Source organism: Chenopodium quinoa, unplaced genomic scaffold (assembly GCF_001683475.1).
Source record: "Chenopodium quinoa cultivar QQ74 unplaced genomic scaffold, ASM168347v1, whole genome shotgun sequence".
Lineage (NCBI taxonomy): Eukaryota > Viridiplantae > Streptophyta > Magnoliopsida > Caryophyllales > Amaranthaceae > Chenopodium > Chenopodium quinoa.
Window position 1 is genome coordinate 2,665,612 of NW_018744991.1, and position 21,155 is coordinate 2,686,766.

The window sequence follows — 21,155 nt, forward strand, 5'->3', positions numbered from 1 at the left end:
AAGCTGTCTTGTGTACACCCCCACATACCCCGGGGGTGGACGATGGATTCTATCGGATGCCGAGGGCATTCGGCACCAATACCCATCAGCTTCAAAAATGCCGTAATGCAACTCAATTTTCTCGGCAAATCGATATTGATCGGCATTCTCCACCCACCATGGGTAGGGGCGGTTCTTTATCATGGCCGAAGCAACTTCGGCATTCTCCCATTCTGAATACCCGGGGAGGATATCCCAAAGGACAGCGGGAACTTCATCATCCCGTCCAGAAGCGCTCGGCTCCTCCGTTCTCTGAGGAGGAGCCGAGGAAAGGGGAGTCGCCCTAATCCCTTCAGCAGGGTCAGACTCTGGCCTTTGTCCATTCCAGGTCCCAATCCTGTTCCTAGGATCGGGAATCGGCCTTGCTCTTCTTGGAGCACGGGCTCTACCTCTAACTCCTCTTGCCATTGATTATTTCGAAGAAAAAAGTCGAAAGAAAAGGGGAAGGAGTTCGAATTCGAAGAAAAATAAACTGAAATCAAAGGAATTTACCTTAATCTGAAGCGAAAGTTGCCGATTTACGAGTTCGTAGTGGCAAGTCTCAGTTTCTAAGCTTAATGCTCGGGGAATTTGCGAAGTTTTGATGCGGGTTCTTGGTTTCTCTCTCGAGAATTCTGGGTTTGTGTTGGTGAATAAGTGAGGAGAGATGACGCGCCTCTGTTTATATCTCCAGGTATGGGATACGAGGAGTCTGCGTTTTAATTTCTCTTAAATACTCCACTAAGTAACCGTTAAACACATGATCTTGTGATTAAACTGCCCATTATCCGTCCAACTTCCACAATCATCTGCCTTAACCGTTGTTATCTCATTAATTACGGTTTAAATTCAAATTTTTGGATTAATTAAATCATTTACTTCCCTCCTTTTCTGAATTAAATCAAACCCGACCCGTCATCCTTCCAAATCGGTTCTGGGGGGCAAGTTGTTTGGGTCCAATTTAGTCCAATTGGGCCTAAGCACTAAATGATCCAATTAAAAGCCCAAGGTCAAGGTTCAACTCTCCAATTGTGCTAAAGTCAAAGGTCAGCCCACAAAGCAAGCCAATTGGGCTAAGGCCCAACCTCTCCATGTATAATGAGGTATAAAAGCCATCATATTGATACATTCAAGAAGGGGATTCATTCAGATTCGGATTCATTGATAGATTCATATGTTCATTCATATATTCTGATATATTCCATAAAAGCCTCAAGCAACAAACTCTCTTGCATAGTGTCCACTTCTTACACATTGTACTGACTTTAGCATCGGAGGGGCCTTCCTCGGCAACACCCCCGAGGCTAGTTTACGTGTGTTTACTGTGCAGGAAACCTTGGGCCCAACATAACTTGGACCGAATCCAGCCTTCTCCATTTCAGCGGACCTTCGGCAAGGTCCCATTGTTTTCACCCGAAATAGAATCAAATTTGCATTTTAACACTAAAAATATGTAATTTTTGGAATGATTTAATCAAATTTGCATTTTATCCTAAAAATATGTGATTTTTGGATCCTTAATTGATAATTGGATCAAATATTTGATAATTGAATCAAATATGCCTAAAATGATGTGTTTTTTGGATCCTTGAATCATTACTTTATGTATTGTAGATTCCTCTGAAGAGAAACCATAAAAGATTGAACACTTTACCAAGGGCTGCTCGGCACCGGAGTCATTTCGGATATATTCGGTGATGGTTCGCTCACTGCCTATGTTGTCGCTTGTTTACAAGATACTGTTAATGACTTTTACCAGTGCTTTGATGCTTTGCTTGTCTGAATTCTGGTGTTATCTTGCTGTTTTATTTTTCTTAAGTTACCATACTGATGCTAGATAAGAAGCACATTTATTTTTCTATTTATGTAAATGTTGTACATAGACAAGATTTTTGTAGCTGTAACGAAGGGACGATTCTGAGTTTTTTGCTCCAGAGTAATATACTACAGGAAACCTTCACTCTCTGTATTTATATGTTAATGGCCTTGATGCGATCCCTCTCTTTAAACATGATCGCGATTATGCTATGAGTTGTTTCTCTTCCATTTGATGAGAGGCCGCAACAATACTTTTGTTATACATGATGCCTGAGTCTAATTATTGTTAAACTCAAAGTTGCAAAGTACACAGTTCATAATTGCTAAATTGCATATTTTTATATACAGTATGTATTTTGTTTTTGTTTTCCAATACACTTGTTTTTTATTACAGGATTTCTTACGTAAACTGAGTAGTATAGTAAAAAGAACTAAACCACAGATTGCTAGAAAAAGGAAGATAAATAAAACTGGAACTATGAAATACTAGTATGGAAGATCTCATATGTTTTTTTTTTTTTTTTTTCTCACTTGTTATTTAATGCACTTAATGTACTTTGATACATTAAGAGATACTCCCTCTATTTTTAAATACTTGCTCCACTTTCCTTTTTCGGCCGTTTTTAAATACTTGCTCTATTTCCTTATTTGGAAAGTTTTTACGATATTTAACTTATTTCTCTCACCCATCACATATTTTCTATCCTCCAATCATCTCCATTACTTTTGCTTTTTACAGTTTTATATTCTTCCACTTACCCCACTACCTCCATATATTATTATTTAAAAACGGAGGGAGTGACATATGTTTTTTTTTTTTTTTTTTTTTTTTTTTGACAGGATAATATATGTGATTACACATAATAACTACGGAGTAATATATACGCTATATATATACTTCATAATACAATAATACAAATTGGCAGATATGCTATAATAATGATCTAATTAACAAGCTAAGGCAATTCTAATAATCAAGTTTATACTCTAGTTTTCCCTAAACAAGGTGCTTAATATGCTCATATTCATACCTAAACAAGAGCACTTTAATTGATTTATAGCGATAGATACTTTATTTAATTTTAATGATTATATTGTCAACTAAATAAATGGTCTAGATTTAATAACAAATATCAAATGCTCAATTAAGAGATTACAATGCTTAAAAAATTTGCAATAGCCATTCCAAAAGTACACATACGGAGTATAATTTAATAGTTAGTACTCCGTACATCAATTACCATTTACCAATATTATTTTTACTTTTGTACTCGTTCAAAGGAAGAAAAGAACCCTCACTTTGGCCTTTTGTATGGAATATCATTTTTCTATCGCCTCTAATTATTCTTATAAAAAATTTAACACTGATTCAGAACTATCTACTCAAGTACATTTTTATCTTTTTTATATTATTGCGTGCGTGAGAGATTTTATGATTTAATATATACTGCGAATAAAATAAATAAATAAATAAAAAATTAAACCATTTTTTATTTTATTTATTTATTTATTTTTATTTTTTGTTTTTGGTGTGGTTAGAAAGGAGATGTGGCGAAGAGGGTGTGATGAAAGAGGATGGAGACATGCAAACCATAAACATTCCTGGCAGCAACTACAAACACAAACACAAACACAAACACAATCACAGACATATTAATGCTATTTCAATTTTTTTTTAATTAAAGTAAAATAAATAAAATAAAGTACAACAACCAATACAGTGGGATTATATTCTAAATGGTGGGCCCAAAAGAATCTGGGCCGATATCCTTATTGCTTAACTGGTCAAAATATCTGGGCCCAATTATTCCAACATTTTTTTTTAATTTTTATTTTTTTTAAAAAAAAAAAAGAAAAGAGCGCGTTGGACAAAATCAACGACCTTTGAATTGTTAAGGCGCCGAAATACGTTAAGACAGTTGCAACTTCTCAACAGCATTGTCAAATCATTTGGGTAATTTTCATTGGCCCATTGATTATTTTTTTTAAAAAATTATCAATACCACTAAAAAACTACAATTTGTTACCTGAAATATTAAATTGATAAAATATTCACTTAACAAATTATAACGATTTATATAAGGAATTTGAGTTAAGAAAAATAGGTTTATTTGATCAAGTTGAATGAAATAATTTGGTTGAGATTCTAACGAGGTTTTGGCCATAAATATGATAGGTCCTACCTTACATCAACATCTATATCACTTTCAAATCAATATTGAGGTGGATATCATTATCACTAATAAATTGGATCGATAAATTCATGCTTTTAGTTTTCTACTCCACATGTACACCCATCGTATCCCCTATTGGCAGATGAGCTGCCTTCCAATTCCTAATCGAGACACGTTCACCTTTAGAAAACCCGATCATCGACTAGCTAAATCCATACCCATCATGGATAGTAAAGGGTGTAGAGAAAGGAATACTTGAGTACTCTTACAAAAATGGTGATAGTAATGTAACAATATCTTCATTTTTTTTTTCACAATTTGTCTACTCACAACACTATGAAGATAACCCTAATAAAATCATACACCACAAACTAGTTAAAAAATGGATCAAAAAATAACTCACATTGTATCAAGTATCAACCCTCATGGGTTCCAATACAAATAAATAGTGGGACCAATTACCAAAGAAAACACATAGACAGAACAAGTATGGGGTATGACTAATGGTAAAGTTAGAACTATTAGAAAAGAAAATGTCCCCAATTTTTATTTTTTCCATTTTTTACTCATAGTGGAGCTTTTGCCTTTTCTGTTCATTACAAAAATGGACCACAAACCTCATCCATTATAATCTCAATAAAATCTCCTTTCCCATGAACATAATTTTTTTTTAGGGGGTGGTATGCAGCCAATCTAGGTTGGGAAGATAAGGTAAACACAATGACCACACGTAAGAATATGCTTCGACAGCGTTGGATCGTTTCAGATAGACACATCAAGATATTGATCCCTTTACGGAAAATAATCTATCTGTTTGTCTACACTAATTTAGGGTAGGATCAAGAGGATTTCGAGGCACAACCAAAGCTCAAAAAGAGGTAGAAAATACTCAATATAACAACGAATAAATATTCACAATGGGGTTGAAAATCTATATGCAAATATAAATCTAAATAGATGACATTTTTTCAAACAGCTGTTTAGTCTTCATATTTATTGGTTTTCCATGAAATAAAAAAGGAGACGAGAAAAAGGAAATCAGTGATTTTTTTTTTTCCGACACGATTTATTTGAGATTACTTATATACTATCTTGGTAAATTGGTAGCAATGAATACTGCCTTGAAAATATACGGAGTAATTACCTAAAACAGAAATTAAAGTGTTCTAGGGTATTTTAGTGCTGCACAGTTTGCAGTCAAATTGTTAGAAAAGCAAGTGGAAAAAAGGTAATTTAAAGAATCAAATAAAGTTTTTAACAAAAATGGATACATGCAAGTTGCTATATGAGGAAAAATAGCTTTTCCTGTTCAACTGCAAAAAGAAGTAAATAAGGAAAATGAAAAATGGAAAAAAAAAAAAAGGAAATCTAAACATAAAATTTCACAGCTAAAATTTTCAAACTGCTTCAAAAACATACATCTTCAACACAAATGAATTTTGAGTATCCAGTAAACTTATTTAAAGGGAATCCGAGATGGATATCCCGCTATTGTTTCACACTATAAATCAAAGAAAGCCTCACAGCATACAATCTGAGGACAAAATAACAAAGTAAAATATACGTAATGAGTACATGAAATTCGACTAGCTAGTCGTTACAGCTTGTTAAAAGAGGGAAAAAAAGAACAAAAACACTGATCTATATCTGATATACTATCACTCGCTCTCTCAGTTTAGTGCACTGATAACTATCTCAAATGAACGTTTTGAGTATATCCCGCAATCTGATTTTACAGCTCAACCAAATACCAAGAACCTAATTTCAAAGGGAAGAAAAAGAAAAAAAAGTTCAAGTTTTAAGCCTTATCTGGAAAAAAACCTTCTTAACTGCCCTTAACTGAATTTGTATAAGAGACGAAATCCCTGTTATTATCGTGTGCTGAATTTCCTTATATGCTGAGACATATGAACGAGGGAATGTATAACTCACAATCTTATCACTTGTTTAGCTGGACTTCCTGGATATTCCTAGCAATTACCATCTGCTGTCCAAATCACAGTTTTCTACGCAGCAATTCCTGAGGGAAGTTGAAGAAAAAGAAAATTATTAAATTTAAGTTTACTATAGATAATGCAATTCTAAATATAGCCAAAAAAAAAAAAAAAAAAAAAAATCAACTTGGCATACATTTGAGCAACTGTTCAAAACATAAATATAAAACCCAATTAATCGCAAATACGGAATAGTAAAACAAAATGATTTTTAAAATACTGGCACATGTAGAGAGCCAATTCTTCTAGCATTGATGAAGCTGAAGGATTTTACAGAATTCTATCATATCTATCACCTAGACGAAAATCAGAACTTTCAAGCACAAACTTCTAGTCCAGAGACTAACATTCATTCATGAATTTAAAGGCAGAGGACTCGAATACTTGAATAGTAGCAAGAGTGACTATTCCTATGTTAAACACAATTCTGTAAGCCTCCCTCAGACCAGAAAAGGAAGAGTTGTAGTTGATGTGGATCAAAACAATGCTACCTTATGCCATCGAAACCAAAATGTCATAGAGATGGCACGGCCAATCCCTGACAGGACAATTCTATGACAATAAGTTTCCTCCAGTATCAGGGTGACATTCCTAACCCAGGAGAGTAAGGGACTGACCCGTATAAACCAAACCTTTTGGGTATGCCTAACCTGCCTGATGTTGAAACTGGTGTTCACTCCAATCACATGACTTAAAAATTATTTCGGCTTCATGCTGCTATCTTACACTGAAGCTAGGAAAATAAAAGAGGACTAAATATATATTCTAGTCTTTCCAGTCAGCCCTAACAAGGAAAGCAATAATATTAAGTAGACTAAGTATCTATCGGTGGATATGGAAATCAATTATACTGTTGAGGCTGAGGACTTCAAAAAACCTAGTAATATAATCCAACACATTCTAAAGTAATGCATCACTTCTAAATTCAAAGTGATGCTATCTTTCACTGAAGCTAAAAAATTCTATAAGAAACTTAAGTTCACAGCAAAAGATAAAGAAGAAAATACTCTTGGACATAGCAAGACAGAAATAGGGAAGAAAAACTACTCTTATTCTACCCTAATTTTCTTTTTGTTCAATGGATAAAAGAAAATGAGCATGAAGTTTGTTTAGATGACACTGCAACTCAGGTTTGACCTGAAAGGAGCACAAACTAGGTCAAGTTTTGTGTTTTGACTGATGAGTGAAGGGTCAGTTTTATGTGTTAAAATGTTTTGGATATTTCCAACAAGGGTACACCAAAATCAAAAGGCATGGGAGTCGGGCTTTAAGACAACAGATAACTATGATCCGGAATAATCATACTTGGCCATTTGATATTAATATCCTACAATCCCCTAAATTTCTAGCATCTTTACAGGCAACTTACAAAAGTTCAACCTAGATCTAAGCTAGCACATGAATATTCATAATTCAACTCTCTTTGGTAAAATCATAAATTGCAAAGTTTATGGAAAGGAAGGGAAATTAAAGAAGTTTACCTCTACTTGCTTGTCTACTTGACGCACTATAGTTTCCAATTAGACCCTCAGAAGTTCTTGATGCAATATCTGCGCTGCCTAAACCAAAGCCGAATGTACCAGATCCATCAAGCTCAGGAGAAGTAGCACGCCATGTTGAATCACCATACCCTGACGTACCACGATATAGGTCACCATATGATGTATCAAAACCACCTGTTGATGCTGCAAATGTAGATGGGGGAGCAACATCAGTGTTATGAGTTCTTCCATAGCCTCCACCGCTCAACCCATAACTTTCACCAAAACCATACCCGAGATTCCCACTGCTATATCCAGAACCATTACCCCCACCTTGGGATGTTGTAGGAGATGTACCCCAATTGGCTCCATTGTTACCAAACGAGACCCCAAAATTTCCACTACCAGATCCCAGAAAAGCACCAGGACTGGGGGATTTGTAGGATTGTTAAAAGATCCATTTCCCCAGACATTTCTTGCTGTTGAATTTGCCAACGAATCACCCCTTGTATTACCAACATTATATCCGATTGGAGTGTTGTACCTGTTTGAGTTGCCACTATAATAAGGTCCCAAAACACGACCATAACCCTGGTTGTTGCTGAAATTAGAATTGGCACTGTAGTTAGCACTTAACCCTGGCTCCATATTCATATTCATATTCATACCCATTCCATATCCAGGATTACCAAATGGTGGAAGCCCAGTTCGACCAGTAACAAGCGGATTAAGTCTACCATATCCAGCAATAGAGTTAAGATTGTAGCCTTGAGCATAGTTGTTAATGAAGTTGCTAGCCCTACTCATGCCATAATTATATCCTACTACAGGGCTGCGACTAGGGCCTGGAGACATCTCTTTAGGTACAGCTCGCTTAACCTCAACCATTTTTCCATTAAGTTCATGGAAAGTTCTATGCAACACCCTATCAACAGCATCTTCTGAATCGTAAGTAATGAACCCAAACCCTCTTGGCCTTTGGGTGTTGTGATCATACATTACCACAACATCTGTAATAATACCGAATTGATCAAAGTACTTCTTGAAGTCACTCTCGGTAACTGTTGATGCTAAACCTCCTACAAATATCTTTTTGGTACGTCCAGGACCGGGAGATCCTTGGATCATATTATTGTTTCTACTCAGAATTTGCTGATCATCCCTTGGGACTGCTTTCTTTGCTTCAACCTAAGCCAAAAAGGTCAAAGAGAAACAATTTTCATCAAAAATCATGTCAAAGTCAATTTAAACATCTAGTAGCATGTCTGTACATTACTCATTTCAAGCTACACAAGTCGCAAACTGACTGATCAAACATGTCAATGCAACTTAGCGAGGCTATAGCAAGCACTAATGAACTAATGTACACAGCATAATTATTCGACATAAGAGCTAATGCACAATCTGAAATTACGTTATCAAGGTATGCAGAACATCAACAATCACAATCAATCTACTCACTGTTCGGCCATCGATCATGTGCTTGTCCATCACAACTCTCTCAGCAACAGCAGGATCAGCAAAGACAATAAAACCGAAGCCACGGGCACGGCCTGTAATTCGATCCCTCATGATCACAGCTTCCACTACTTCTCCATATTGCCCAAAATACTCCTTAAGCCTACTCTCATCCGTGTCCCATGAGATCCCACCAATGAAAAGCTTACCAAGATCTGATTCCATTTTTTTCCTTCTTATTTTTCTGCAATTCAATTTCAATAACATCATCATAAACCTCATAAAGGGTTTTCATTTATTCCCATCATTACCATAAACTCTAAAATGCAATAAAATTAAGCAATCATATAATGCAAACATCAAAATTCAACCTAAAAATAAAAATTATACAGCTAAATTGACTATTAATAGATCAAAATCATCAAATTTCAAATGCCCAACTCAGCAAACGACCAATTCAATGAAATTAAAGGCAAAAAAACAAACTAAATCGACATAAAAACCAAAAATTAAATTTAAAAAATTTACCTCTTTTTTTTATATGAAATGAGCAGAACCCAGTATAGAATTCTGATCAATGAAAAAGGGGGATATTGCCAATTTAATCCAGGGACATCGGATCGTGTACAAATCAATCTAGGATTCCTGAATCAATGGGAAAATAAATAGAAAATCAATAAACAAAGAAAAACCCAGAATTAATTATGAGAAAAATGGGAAATGAGAGAATTAGAGAGAGAAACAGACCGATTGAAAGGAAACCCAGATGCGAAAACTAAGATCTAAGAAGAGGAATGATAAGGAAGAAGGAGAAGAGAGGATGAGGTCATCCTCTACAAGGCTCTTTCTTTCTCTCTTTTCTCTTCCCCTTTTTCTATATTTCTTTGGTTTATTCCACCCCTTTTTTTATTATTTTTTTTTTCAAATATTGGATTGGTAAAAATAAATAAAATTATAGAAAATTGAAATTTAGATCCTACAACCCGACCCATACAGATTTACCATTCAAAATAAAAGAACACATGAAATACTTGTAGGTTATAAAATATTTAGATCCTCGCAACAATAATTGAGAAGGGACATGAACTTAACCATCCATAACTGATCCTAAATTTGAATTAGATCAAAGGGGTAAATTAGGTGGAACACAAAGAAAAAAAAATATATTATAAAAATATGCTTCGAAAATATTTTTTCACTTTTTGTTTTGTTTTATGTTTATCAATGTATAAATCATGAATTTCTTAGGGCTTGTTTGGCATTGTTTTTTGTTTTCAGTTTTCAGTTTTTTTTAAACCAAAAATTGGAAACAAGAAAAAAAAGGTATTTTCACTTTTCTATTGTCAGTTTTCAAAATTAGCATGATTTTAATAAGTTTGACTAATTTTTTATTCATTATATGACATATATCATACACTTTTAAGATACAAAAAACTGAAAACCGCAATTTGTTGGTAATAAAATTATGAAAAATTACGGAGTGATATTTTAAGAGTATATATTGAATTAAGCTAATAGGGTTAGTTCCACATGATTTTACATGTATATTTTTTAAAATTTTACAAGTGTATTTTATAGTTTAAGGATACATGAATTAATACGAGTACTCTATCTGTATACAAATTCAAATTGTACACATTTAATAACGGAGGTATCAAATATTCATTCATAGAAGAACATATCATGAAATAACCTAGAATTGTACTTTATATAATTATAAAAATACTTTGTATATTAATAATATATATATAAGCAACTTATTGGTCTAGAACTCTAGCCTTACAATTTATAAGGGTGTTATTGAAAAAAAGAACATAAACTATATAAATAGTTTATTTTAAGGGTCAAGCAATCTCAAATTATCGTAGTGTGCAAGAGAATATTTGGAAGGGTCGTGCTAATGCGCTATAGTACTGCAGTAGTTGCAAAAAAATATTGTATGGAAATTACATTATTTTTTTAAAAAAATTAGAAGTATCTTCAGATGATTAAATTAAACAAGTATATCACGTAATAACGACAATATAACTCCATTACAAAATGTTTTATAAATAACATAAAATTGCGTTTACGTATGTAACTTACAATAAGTATTTTTTTTCATCTAACTAGATTTATAATAATATGGTTACAATAAAACAGTTTAAATTACATAACATTTAGGCTGATGTCAAATTTCTTTAATTTGAACCAATCATGCACAATGGTAGTTTATTAGAACAAAATAATTAATATGCAAAATGATTTCGAATACAATTATGTCTAATTATGGTCATTAGAAGTATTTTTTAGGCAATTTTGGATCAAGTAATTAGATATGAATTACTTCAAGATCAACTTATAGATTTATGTCATTAAGAGTGCTATGTAAGTAAGGAAACTTCAAGGGTAATCCAGCCCAAGTCTTTAAGATAAGCTGGGCGGGTGAAAGGGGATAAGAGAATCTTAACCCTAAAAAAATTGCAACGGATAGAAATCAAATTTTTTACCTCGATGACAACGTCATATGTTGATATCTATATCAATTAATCACCTAAATTACTTGATTTACATTCCACTTAGCTCAAGCCAGTCTAAGGGTTTGTTCTGATTTACTGAACTGAAATAACTGATTGGAGCTGAATTGAACTTAATAGAGATGAAATGAATTGTTTATGAGAAAACGAAATTAGGAGCTGAATTGAACTGAACTGATCTAAAATACAGAATTTAAGCCGAAGAAAACAGGCCCTAAGTGGTTGGCTGAATACCTTCCCTTTCCTCTTCTTCCTATAATTCTATCTTCTTTGCTTCTTTTCTTTTTCTCTTTTGCATGGAAATAGTTGGAATTGTTATAGAGTTAGTTTTTTTTTTTTAGGTTAATTTTACGATAATTCTTATTGCGTTTTTTCTATATTCGCATTATATTTATATACCAAGTGAAAAGTACTTTTTGCAAATGTTGTACATTACGGATTAGTAAATTTAGGACAATGGCTTCAATTTATGTGAATTTTTTTTTCGGGTGAGTGTAATTTTTCTGACCTTATACCAAGACTATACTTTTCTGGTTTTATAGTTGTGTGACTTTTAATAATATAAATCATGGACAAAAGCTTTATCACACAACAAAAACGTCTGTTTCCTAAGCAGAAGGTCGTAGGTTCGACCCCTACCTGACGCGAACAATTATTTGCTCTTTTTTTTTTTTTTTTTTTTTTTTTTTTCCATTGTTACTCTTCTAAAGAATACTGCAGATCAGTTGCATTTTTACTGTTCTTAATTTCTGTCTACTTTTAATTGCACACGGGTTTTAACAACAATAGAGATAGATCGATAAATCTAATGAAATGAAATTTATTTTACAACTTCACAAAAGGAATACGTTTCAGTTTCAAATAAAAAAAGGAGTGAAGAATTACAAAAGTTTTATTAGTAGTACGATGTACTCACTACATACATGCTAAATGTTCATAAGCGCGACTTCAAAAACATAATTACTCGTCACTCCCCCTAAGCGCCAACCTTTGAAACATTCTGCAGCTAATAATGATAATAATAATTCTAAATGAAGCTACATAACTTCTTCCATTGCTCCAAGTCTTATGGAATATTTTGCACTCTTATAAACTATATACACCTCAAAAAAAACCTTCAAGTTAATTATAATCTGTTCATAAACACCTTCGATTAATGCAAAAACGTCAACCAGCCTATAAGGAATGATATCAACTGCATCAGTCGATGATTAAGACCACATCTTTGTTTGGTTGATAAGATGTTTGTGAATGTTGTTGAAAAGTTTGTTGTGCAGTGATCCTTTGCGAAATTCTTCTTGGAACTTGTTCTACTCCTTGTTCTGGTGTGGGTATGTCCTCTTCAAGTTTGTTACAAAACGTATCAAAATGCTCAGGACGGAACCACTCAGATGTCAGCTGCACCATAAACAAAAGAAATGGGAGACGGTGTCAATTGCCATGTTATTACAATCAAGGATGGATCTTTTGCTTTAGTTTGTGTCTCATTTTATGTCCCATTGTCAACTTTAACCAACATTTTAATATGATCTTAACCCATAAATGGAATCTGATAGCGAGCAAGAGAAAGAGAGAGATCGTACAAAGTAAGGGTAACCATCTGAAAGGCTAAAGTTTTCAGGAGCAGCATCCATAAACAGTTTGATGAAGAACAGAACAAATCTGCCACAGTCGAAGTCATTTGTCTGTTGGGGAACCTGAAAACAATTGTGTTAACATTTATCAGAGTTGCTTCAGCTAAGAATCCATAAACAAAATACCGCGTACAAGTATACAACAAAGAGATAATGATAAAGTAGCACAATCATATGAATTTAAAGTGAAAGATGTAATAATAAATGTCTGGTTAAGTTATTGCAAATCCTATTATATATAGAATATCTACCTTAGGCATCTTCAGAGGTATTTGGTATATGTCATTTTTGGTTTCAGGTCGACCCTCAGCCTTAAATATATCGAAGACAAGCCTGCAATGCAGTATGTTATATGAACCAATTTCATCAAAAAAAAAAAAAAACAAATTTCAAATCATTACTTGAACAAGCAAAAATAAAATTAGGCTGAGACCATACTTCCTCACAACAGGTCCAATAACATCTGCACTCGTCTCAGCAGAATCGAGCAATAAGATGCACCTGCTTCTGGTTTTAGAGCTAACAGCCTCACCAAAATGGCAGAAAATCACTAGTCTCCAGTGATCCCTACAGTAAGGAAAATCAGAACAACATCAACAACTAAACGAGCTACAAAAGCTTCACAATCAGAGCATATTAACCAATAAACTTCTACGAAAACTTGCATTACAAAATTGGAAAAAAAAAATGATGAGGAAAGGAATATGCCAGTACATACCAGCAAACAATGGGAAACAAAACATACTTCTTTGAGAAAATGTGCTTCTTTTTTATCAATTCCAAAGCACGAGTTCTTCTGGATTTATAAATCAAATAATAAAAGCTATCCAAGTGAGCAAATGCAGCCCTCTTGTCTTCAGAAAAACTCCTCCAAATAGTCCTACAAGTTCCGGAATCATGCATAAGAATTGTGAAGACTATACAGGATCCTGTATTGTTGTTCAATGGGTTGAAACTTACTCCAAGTTTTCATCAAATGTACAACTACCCATCTTTGAGCGCTTTCCAGATATCTGTCTACCTCTGCTCTTTGATTTTATGAGACACGGTTCAAGTCTCTCCTTTGATGCTTCCGCATCCTTTCTATACATCACCCCGGTATTGACATCACAGTAATATGTTACAGGACCATCTTCATATATTTCTGTCAACAATAGACGTTTGATCAGTTGCTTCTAAAATTAGGCTTGCTAAGTTAGTTGACACATTCTCCTTACCCCTCTAATCAAAATTATGACATCAATCAGAATATTTAAGTCATTCAATCTTCTTGCATCACTTAACCAAAGTGACAACTTTTTCCTAGCATCCTTAAACATGACTCCATAGTCCGTATATACGATTTATTTCCAAAGGGAGGAGTACATGATGATCAAAGTAAGATTTTAAAGTTAATGCCAATCAACGCGATCAATAAGAGGATCTCAAGCCTCATCAAGACAGATAACATCATAATAGTCTCCTCATAGACAAATTTTTTAACATAACTGACAAGATGAACCTTTAAAAACTCTAGATTTTCTGATAAATAGTGATCAAACTAACCTCCTAGCACAAAACACAAACACATTCATAAACAATTTATGAAAATTTAGTCCTATACATTTAACTATAGTATATGATACATTAAAACCTTATATACTGAACAAACATTTCTGAAATTTGATTCATGTTATTCAGATTAGATGAAATGATAATCAAAATACTCAGCAGAAATAATATACTAGTCCTTGAACAAACATCAGTACACATACTCAAGCCTCAAGAAATAATTTTTCTATAAAGTTCTGACTGTTTGTTAAATTCAATTTTGCACAATTGCACTCCACCAAAATACACTATATCAATAATTGAAGGCAGAGAAAGTCTAGATTAATATCCGATATTGATCAATCTTACACACATTAACACTAAAACCGCAAATGAAATTGAAATTGCCTAAACAAAAACATACAAAAATAAAAACCACAACACACCATAGACATTATTCCAATTCAAGCTTTAAATTGCCAAAGCTTATAATTAAAATCACTTAACAAATACCCATTAAAAAAAATCCCAGAAAATTGTAATTTTCACTACATATTCTTGTAAATTACCTCAACAAAAAAAAAAATCACATTATCAAACATTAACAAATGGGAGGAAAAAAAAAATAATGATAATAATTAAAAATAAACCTGAATTGGGTGATTTAGTATCATCATCATCATCATTCTTAGTTAAAACTCGAGATTTTCTCTTCCCCATTTGCAAAAAGATCACCCCTTTTTTTCTGGGTATAAATGAATAATAATTTCTCTCCTGCCAATAATATATATTCTTCACTTCAATGGTACAGTATATTTTTAAATGTTCTGTGTTTGATTAAATTGATAATGTGAAAAAAAATGAATAAAATTAGATACTGTGAAAGAAACAGAGGAGTAAAAGCCATACAGCATCAAATCTAGACCGTTCTTTTTTGCTGCTACGAAATTCAAGGTGTGTTGATTGGTAGTAGTACAAGTATTAAAAGAGGTTTATCAAATGTTGAGCTATGAATTTTCCAAAATTGGTAAGTAATACTTGGAAAATGAATTCAACGTGATATTTATTGTTACTGTAAAGGGTAGCTCGATCATGTGGATTTGTGCAAACTAGGGTTTTTTTATGTTTAAGATTAAGATTACTACTTATGGCTTTAATCTTTTTGCAACCCGTCTTAATTGTGTGTGGCTGGGCACACCGTATGACCACTTTTAAAAAAATGAAGTAATCACTGTAACACTGACCTTCTATAACACTGACGAAATAGCCCCTTTAACACTCACCAAGTAACTCTTATTACACTAATAAAGTAATTCATATATTGGATGACCACACCGTGTGGTCAACCACATGTAAGACTTTGTGATCTTTTTATGTTATTAAGGTCAAATATTAGCGAATTCCCGGAGAACAATTACTCTGTACTTACTTACCTTTCTAATGTTTGATTGCATGTAGGAAGTAGAAATTCCCTTGAAAACTCAATGCCCATGAAATTGTAATTCCTAGGAATTGCCAAATATTGTTTGGTTGGATGTTGGAATTTCTACTTCCCATGGGAAGTTTTATTTACCTAGGAGGGATTAGGTAAGTTAATTCCTCCGTTTTGTGGGAAGTAAAAGTTCCTAAGAAGTTTCACTTCCCACATTATTGCCAACCAAACAAGTATACATATGTCTATTATGAATAATACATAAGTGTTGCACAATGCTTTTAAATTATATTGGGCTTGTTTGGTAAATGGCTTTTCATTGACTTTTGACTTTTGGCTTTTTTTTATTTGGTCAAACATCCAAATTTTGTGTTTGGTAAATAGATTTTTCAGCCAGCTGAAAAACTGGCTTTTAAGCCAAAATGAAATAGCTACTTGGAGTAGCTTTTGGCTACCTAAGTTACAAATAACATCCAACATCCAATTTTACCAAACATGTTTTTAGACTAATAAAAAGTCAAACAACCAACAAAAAAAGTCAATACAAATAGCCAGTCAAATCAGCCAATCAAACCAATCAACAACCTACAACCATCAGCCAATTGTCAAACAATGCCATTGTGAATAGAAGTATATGATCTGAGTAATGTCATAGTTAAATTTCTTTGAATAAAACGGAGGGAGGTAAAGCTTAGTCGTAAGTTAAACTTTAGCACAACATGTTTGCTAATTGTACAAATTGGTTCGTTCTACTTTGCCCATGCTATGCAAATATATGTATGTTTAATTTTTAGCTCACCAACTTGCTTGTTCTTCGATCAGCAATGCTTATTAATTCACTAGGGCATCTGTCTAATCACATTAATTAATATGATTTCTCAAGTCATTAGGGATATAAAAGTCTGAGGGAGTCTATAGACTTAAATACAATATTAAAATCTATTGAATGACTTCCATCATATGACAAATATCTATCGTCTATATAGTCATTGCACTACTAAATTTTCTTAGCTTTAATATAATTAGATAAAAAAAATGTGTGCATTTTGTTTACGAGTATTTTTATATTTCTCTTCCTCAAAAACTTAAAGCGAACAAATTCTTGGGACGACAACAATCTTCTAATATATGTGATTATTCATACACGAAAAAGAACTATACTCTTGTAAAAATGCTCAATATATGGATCAAGTAAGAGATAAATATCCCAAATTTTCCATCATTTATACACAACTAACCTTACTATTAGCAATTTATTCCAAGATCGACCAAGTAAGAATAAAGATTTAAATTGTTACAATAAAGTTCACTGAAATCAAAACATTAAAAAGAATATCATATCCCAAATTTTCCATCATTTATACACAACTAACCTTACTATTAGCAATTTATTCCAAGATCGACCAAGTAAGAATAAAGATTTAAATTGTTACAATAAAGTTCACTGAAATCAAAACATTAAAAAGAAATATCATATCCCAAATTTTCCATCATTTATATACAACTAACCTTACTATTAGCAATTTATTCCAAAATCGACCAAGTAAGAATAAAGATTTAAATTGTTACAATAAAGTTCACTGAAATCAAAACATTAAAAGAATATCGGGATTTCTTTAGTATAACAATTTGCATTTTTATCTCTATAATACATGCAAATCTGTCATATGAAGTACTCTGTATATGATAGAATTGCAACAATATATACTTAAAAGGTAAATGCAACTTTCATATAAGAAGGTAAAGAAAGAGATTACAGATTATTTTGCATTTAATAACATTGAACCATGCATGATTTTATCATAAATTCTCATATTTATACCATTTAAGAAAATGCATTTATGCATGATGTAGTATATGGTATATATCAACTCACAACCATAAGTTAAATAAATTTGAGTTTTATGCAATCAACAAACATACTTCCTTCGTTTCTCTTTTGTAATTACATTATCATTTTAGCATTTCTTTTCTCTGGTTAAGTTTTCAATTTTAGCATTTCTTCTCTTTGGTTATGTCTTCATTTTAGCGTGTCTTTTCTTTGGTAATGCTTCTACGTCCAATAATATCCCCATAGTTACCTACTTCCGAAGTTCCAATGCAATTATTCCCATTTATTTACTACATATTTACATACAATAATCTCAAAGCAACTATTCTCACTCACCAATGATCAATATTTTTACCTACTCTTAAATCTTAAAGCATATGTTTCCAAAAATATTTACCTACTCTCAAAGCAAATGTTGTCATTTTACCTATTTCCAAAGCATTTTTCTAATTAATACCCGTAAAAATAACAAAATGTACATAACTTTATAAGAAAATAAAAACGAAGGGAGTAATATATGTCTAAAAATTGCAACCTATCAATAGTAGTAAACCACAAAGTTAACATGAAGTATGGAGTACATGATTAAAAGGTTAGCTTGATTTCTTTTTTAATATAGTTGTATGTATATTACACTTATACTTGCATCATATATGTAATCATTAGAAAACATCATATGACAAGAAAGGCGTCTGTAGCTCAGTGGATAGAGCGTCTGTTTCCTAAGCAGAAGGTCGTAGGTTCGACCCCTACCTGACGCGAGCTATCTATTTTTTCATTTTAAGTCTTGCTTTTATAGCTTCATTCGGTCACTAATCACTCCACTGTATTTTCTGAGCATATTTTTTGAAAAATATTGGGTTAATACTAATTGCGAATTTTGTTGTTACATTCATCACTTGTATAATCATCAAATGTTAGGTTATAAAAGTGTTGGCTAAGTCGAATCGACCTATTAAGTGACTAAATTAAATTTGGGGATGTTACTCCGTGGTTAGGTTTTAAAGTGTTGGCTAGGTTGAAGCGATCTATGAAGATGACTAACTAATTAGGGAGATGTTACTCCATGCATGTTAGGTTTTAAAGTGTTGGCTAATGGCTAGCTTAGGTCGAAGCAATCTATTATGATGATCACTTATTAGGTCAAGATGTAAATATATTTTAGCTGACTCGTTAAAATCTTAAGATAGATATTCAAGATTTGACAGGATTAAATCTGGTTCGCATTAATTAGGACGAAGTTTGTTAGTTTTAGTTGCCAAAGTTGGGTGATGCAATATCCAATAGGTAGCGTCATGCATGGGCCTAGGTTAACCATTATTAAACACTATCGGATGCCATTAAAATTTATTTTTTTCCCTATCTTATCTATTTTATTTTTTTTTATTTTTTAAAACTTTAAGTAAATGTAAGGTGAACATAATAAAATCTTTAAATCTTAATGAGTCCTAAGATGTTTTGTTGCATTATACAATGTTCATCTTTAAATCAATAAGAAACTTAATGCTCACTATTCTCACTAATTTAACTTTTATCATGTGGCTTTTTCCTTGATCCCTAACTTTAGTTAAGAGGTTGATTGATCACGACATTCACCCTTCTTTCTTACACTAACGTTCAAGCGATTCAAATTTGCTTTTCATCCTTTTGGTAACGATAAATTTCAAGTACATCTTTATGAGAAAGCATGCTCTTGAGTCTTGACTACGGAAGACAATCTCTCTAGTTATTTCCTCGGTTTCAAAATAAATGCATCACTTAAACTATGCCGACTATCTGTCTTGATTGAACACTTACATAATCTATATTGTGCGATGGTAATTGCCACTAAAACAAATACGAACGTATGTTAGAAACGGTGAGAGTATTTGAAATATTAGAAGCATAATTGTTTCATTCTCCATAGAAGATCCTCAAAAGGATATAAAGATTGAGATCCTTAAAAAAAAAGTCATAAAGAGGAAGAAATCATGCACAATGATATATTGATAATATAGTAAACCGCCGAAAGGTTTCTCATGCTTAAAAAATACAAGTATTGCTTTACCACTTTATTATGTGTTTTAATTTAAGAGGAAAATAAAAATAAAAAAGAAGAATAATAATTATTACTCTTGCTAGTAGGACTAGCACAATAGCACATCTTTTAGCAACACACTCAAATATGTCAGCTATCCAGAATTATTGTCCTTAAATACTTTGTCTGCCATTTTTTATTTCTCAAATTAATTAATCTTTGAATTCTCATGATTTTTAGTTTTCAACTTTGAAGTTTGTTTAAACATAATTGTCTCCCCAAGTAAGAAAAATTGTTATTGAAATTAGCAGAATATATAAAACCCCTCTTTGACATTTTTTTCAAAAGTTAAATAGATTACGTGTATGTATGCACGTGGGTAAGAGAATAATTACAATCCGTCCAAAATTAACTATATATAAAATCTTACATAAATTTTGGATGAAGATAGTAATAAATCTCTCTTACCCATGTGCATACACTGATACACGTAATCTATTCTTGGTTATTAGGAACGCGAAGTATTTAGTGTATGTTAGTACGAGTATAATTTATGGGGTGACTACTCCATATGAAACTTTTGTGTCGCTTTCTTAAGTTTGTCATTGAAAATTTTGGAAATTAAGAGAATAACATTTTTTCAAACACTATCTTCTTCTTTTTACTTTACATGCAAAAGTACACATTCTAACATTTTATGTGGCAATGATTTTTTGTATTGGAGATTATTGGCAAGGAATCCACCCTCAAAAGTATTAGGATGTCCTAGCCTTTTATGATGTGACTAAAATACAACTAACTATTCAAAGTTATAATTTGATTTCTAAAAATTGTGAATAGTTAATTATAAAAGTATTATTTACTTACTTAAATTATGTATTATTGATTAACCTAATAAAATGTAACTTAGCTTAATAAGGTCTCATATATACCGATGCAAAAATTCTACATTTTCTACTTTGTTCTCATACAAAATGTATATTCTTTTATTGTACTTTCAATAAGTCTAATTGATCACACACGTATGATTAATACAATAATTGTATTGTACAAGTATATTTTTCATTACATAGCATACAACAACATGCGCATAGTTGACTTGAGAAAAAGTTGAAGGGAAGAAAAGTGTGGAAGGAAGGTTTCTTTATGGTTATTGCAATAGCACTTTCAGGTTACGGTGATGAGCTGTGATTAGCAATTTATCCTCCAAAGTTGTGGTTTGGCTCAATCACTCAATATGTGATTACCAATT

The 21,155-nt window shown here is 32.5% G+C and overlaps 1 protein-coding gene, 1 non-coding gene and 1 pseudogene across 3 annotated transcripts; 1 reads left to right on the plus strand and 2 right to left on the minus strand.

The window, feature by feature from the left end:
* Positions 1 to 5,413: 5,413 nt before the first annotated feature.
* LOC110706948 lies at positions 5,414 to 9,860 on the minus strand (annotated as a pseudogene).
* A 1,707-nt stretch (positions 9,861 to 11,567) lies between these two features.
* On the minus strand, positions 11,568 to 15,686 carry LOC110706949. Of its 2 annotated transcripts, none has more exons than XM_021884955.1 (7): positions 15,274 to 15,686; positions 14,054 to 14,237; positions 13,839 to 13,973; positions 13,532 to 13,660; positions 13,345 to 13,426; positions 13,043 to 13,156; positions 11,568 to 12,857 (listed from the first exon to the last, which is right to left on the minus strand). In XM_021884955.1, the coding sequence occupies exons 1-7, from the start codon at positions 15,341 to 15,343 to the stop codon at positions 12,660 to 12,662; spliced, it is 912 nt and encodes a 303-aa protein (XP_021740647.1). In that variant the 5' UTR covers positions 15,344 to 15,686; the 3' UTR covers positions 11,568 to 12,659. The 2 variants fall into 2 exon arrangements, with proteins under 2 accessions (XP_021740647.1, XP_021740646.1); XM_021884954.1 differs by having other exon boundaries at positions 13,812 to 13,973; positions 15,274 to 15,683.
* Positions 15,687 to 18,574: 2,888 nt separating this feature from the next.
* Positions 18,575 to 18,647, plus strand: TRNAR-CCU. The gene has a single exon. It is a non-coding gene; the product is annotated as a tRNA-Arg (tRNA).
* Positions 18,648 to 21,155: the final 2,508 nt, after the last annotated feature.

What these genes read in the sequence shown, in the direction of transcription:
- LOC110706949 (XM_021884954.1), bottom strand. Translation starts at nt 15,343, where the DNA reads ATGGGGAAGAGAAAATCTCGAGTTTTAACTAAGAATGATGATGATGAT. An exon ending in TACCTCTGAAGATGCCTAAG is followed by an intron (nt 13,157 to 13,344) that starts GTAGATATTCTA and finishes AATTGTTTTCAG; the next exon opens with GTTCCCCAACAGACAAATGA. An exon ending in CAGATGGTTACCCTTACTTT is followed by an intron (nt 12,858 to 13,042) that starts GTACGATCTCTC and finishes TTTATGGTGCAG; the next exon opens with CTGACATCTGAGTGGTTCCG.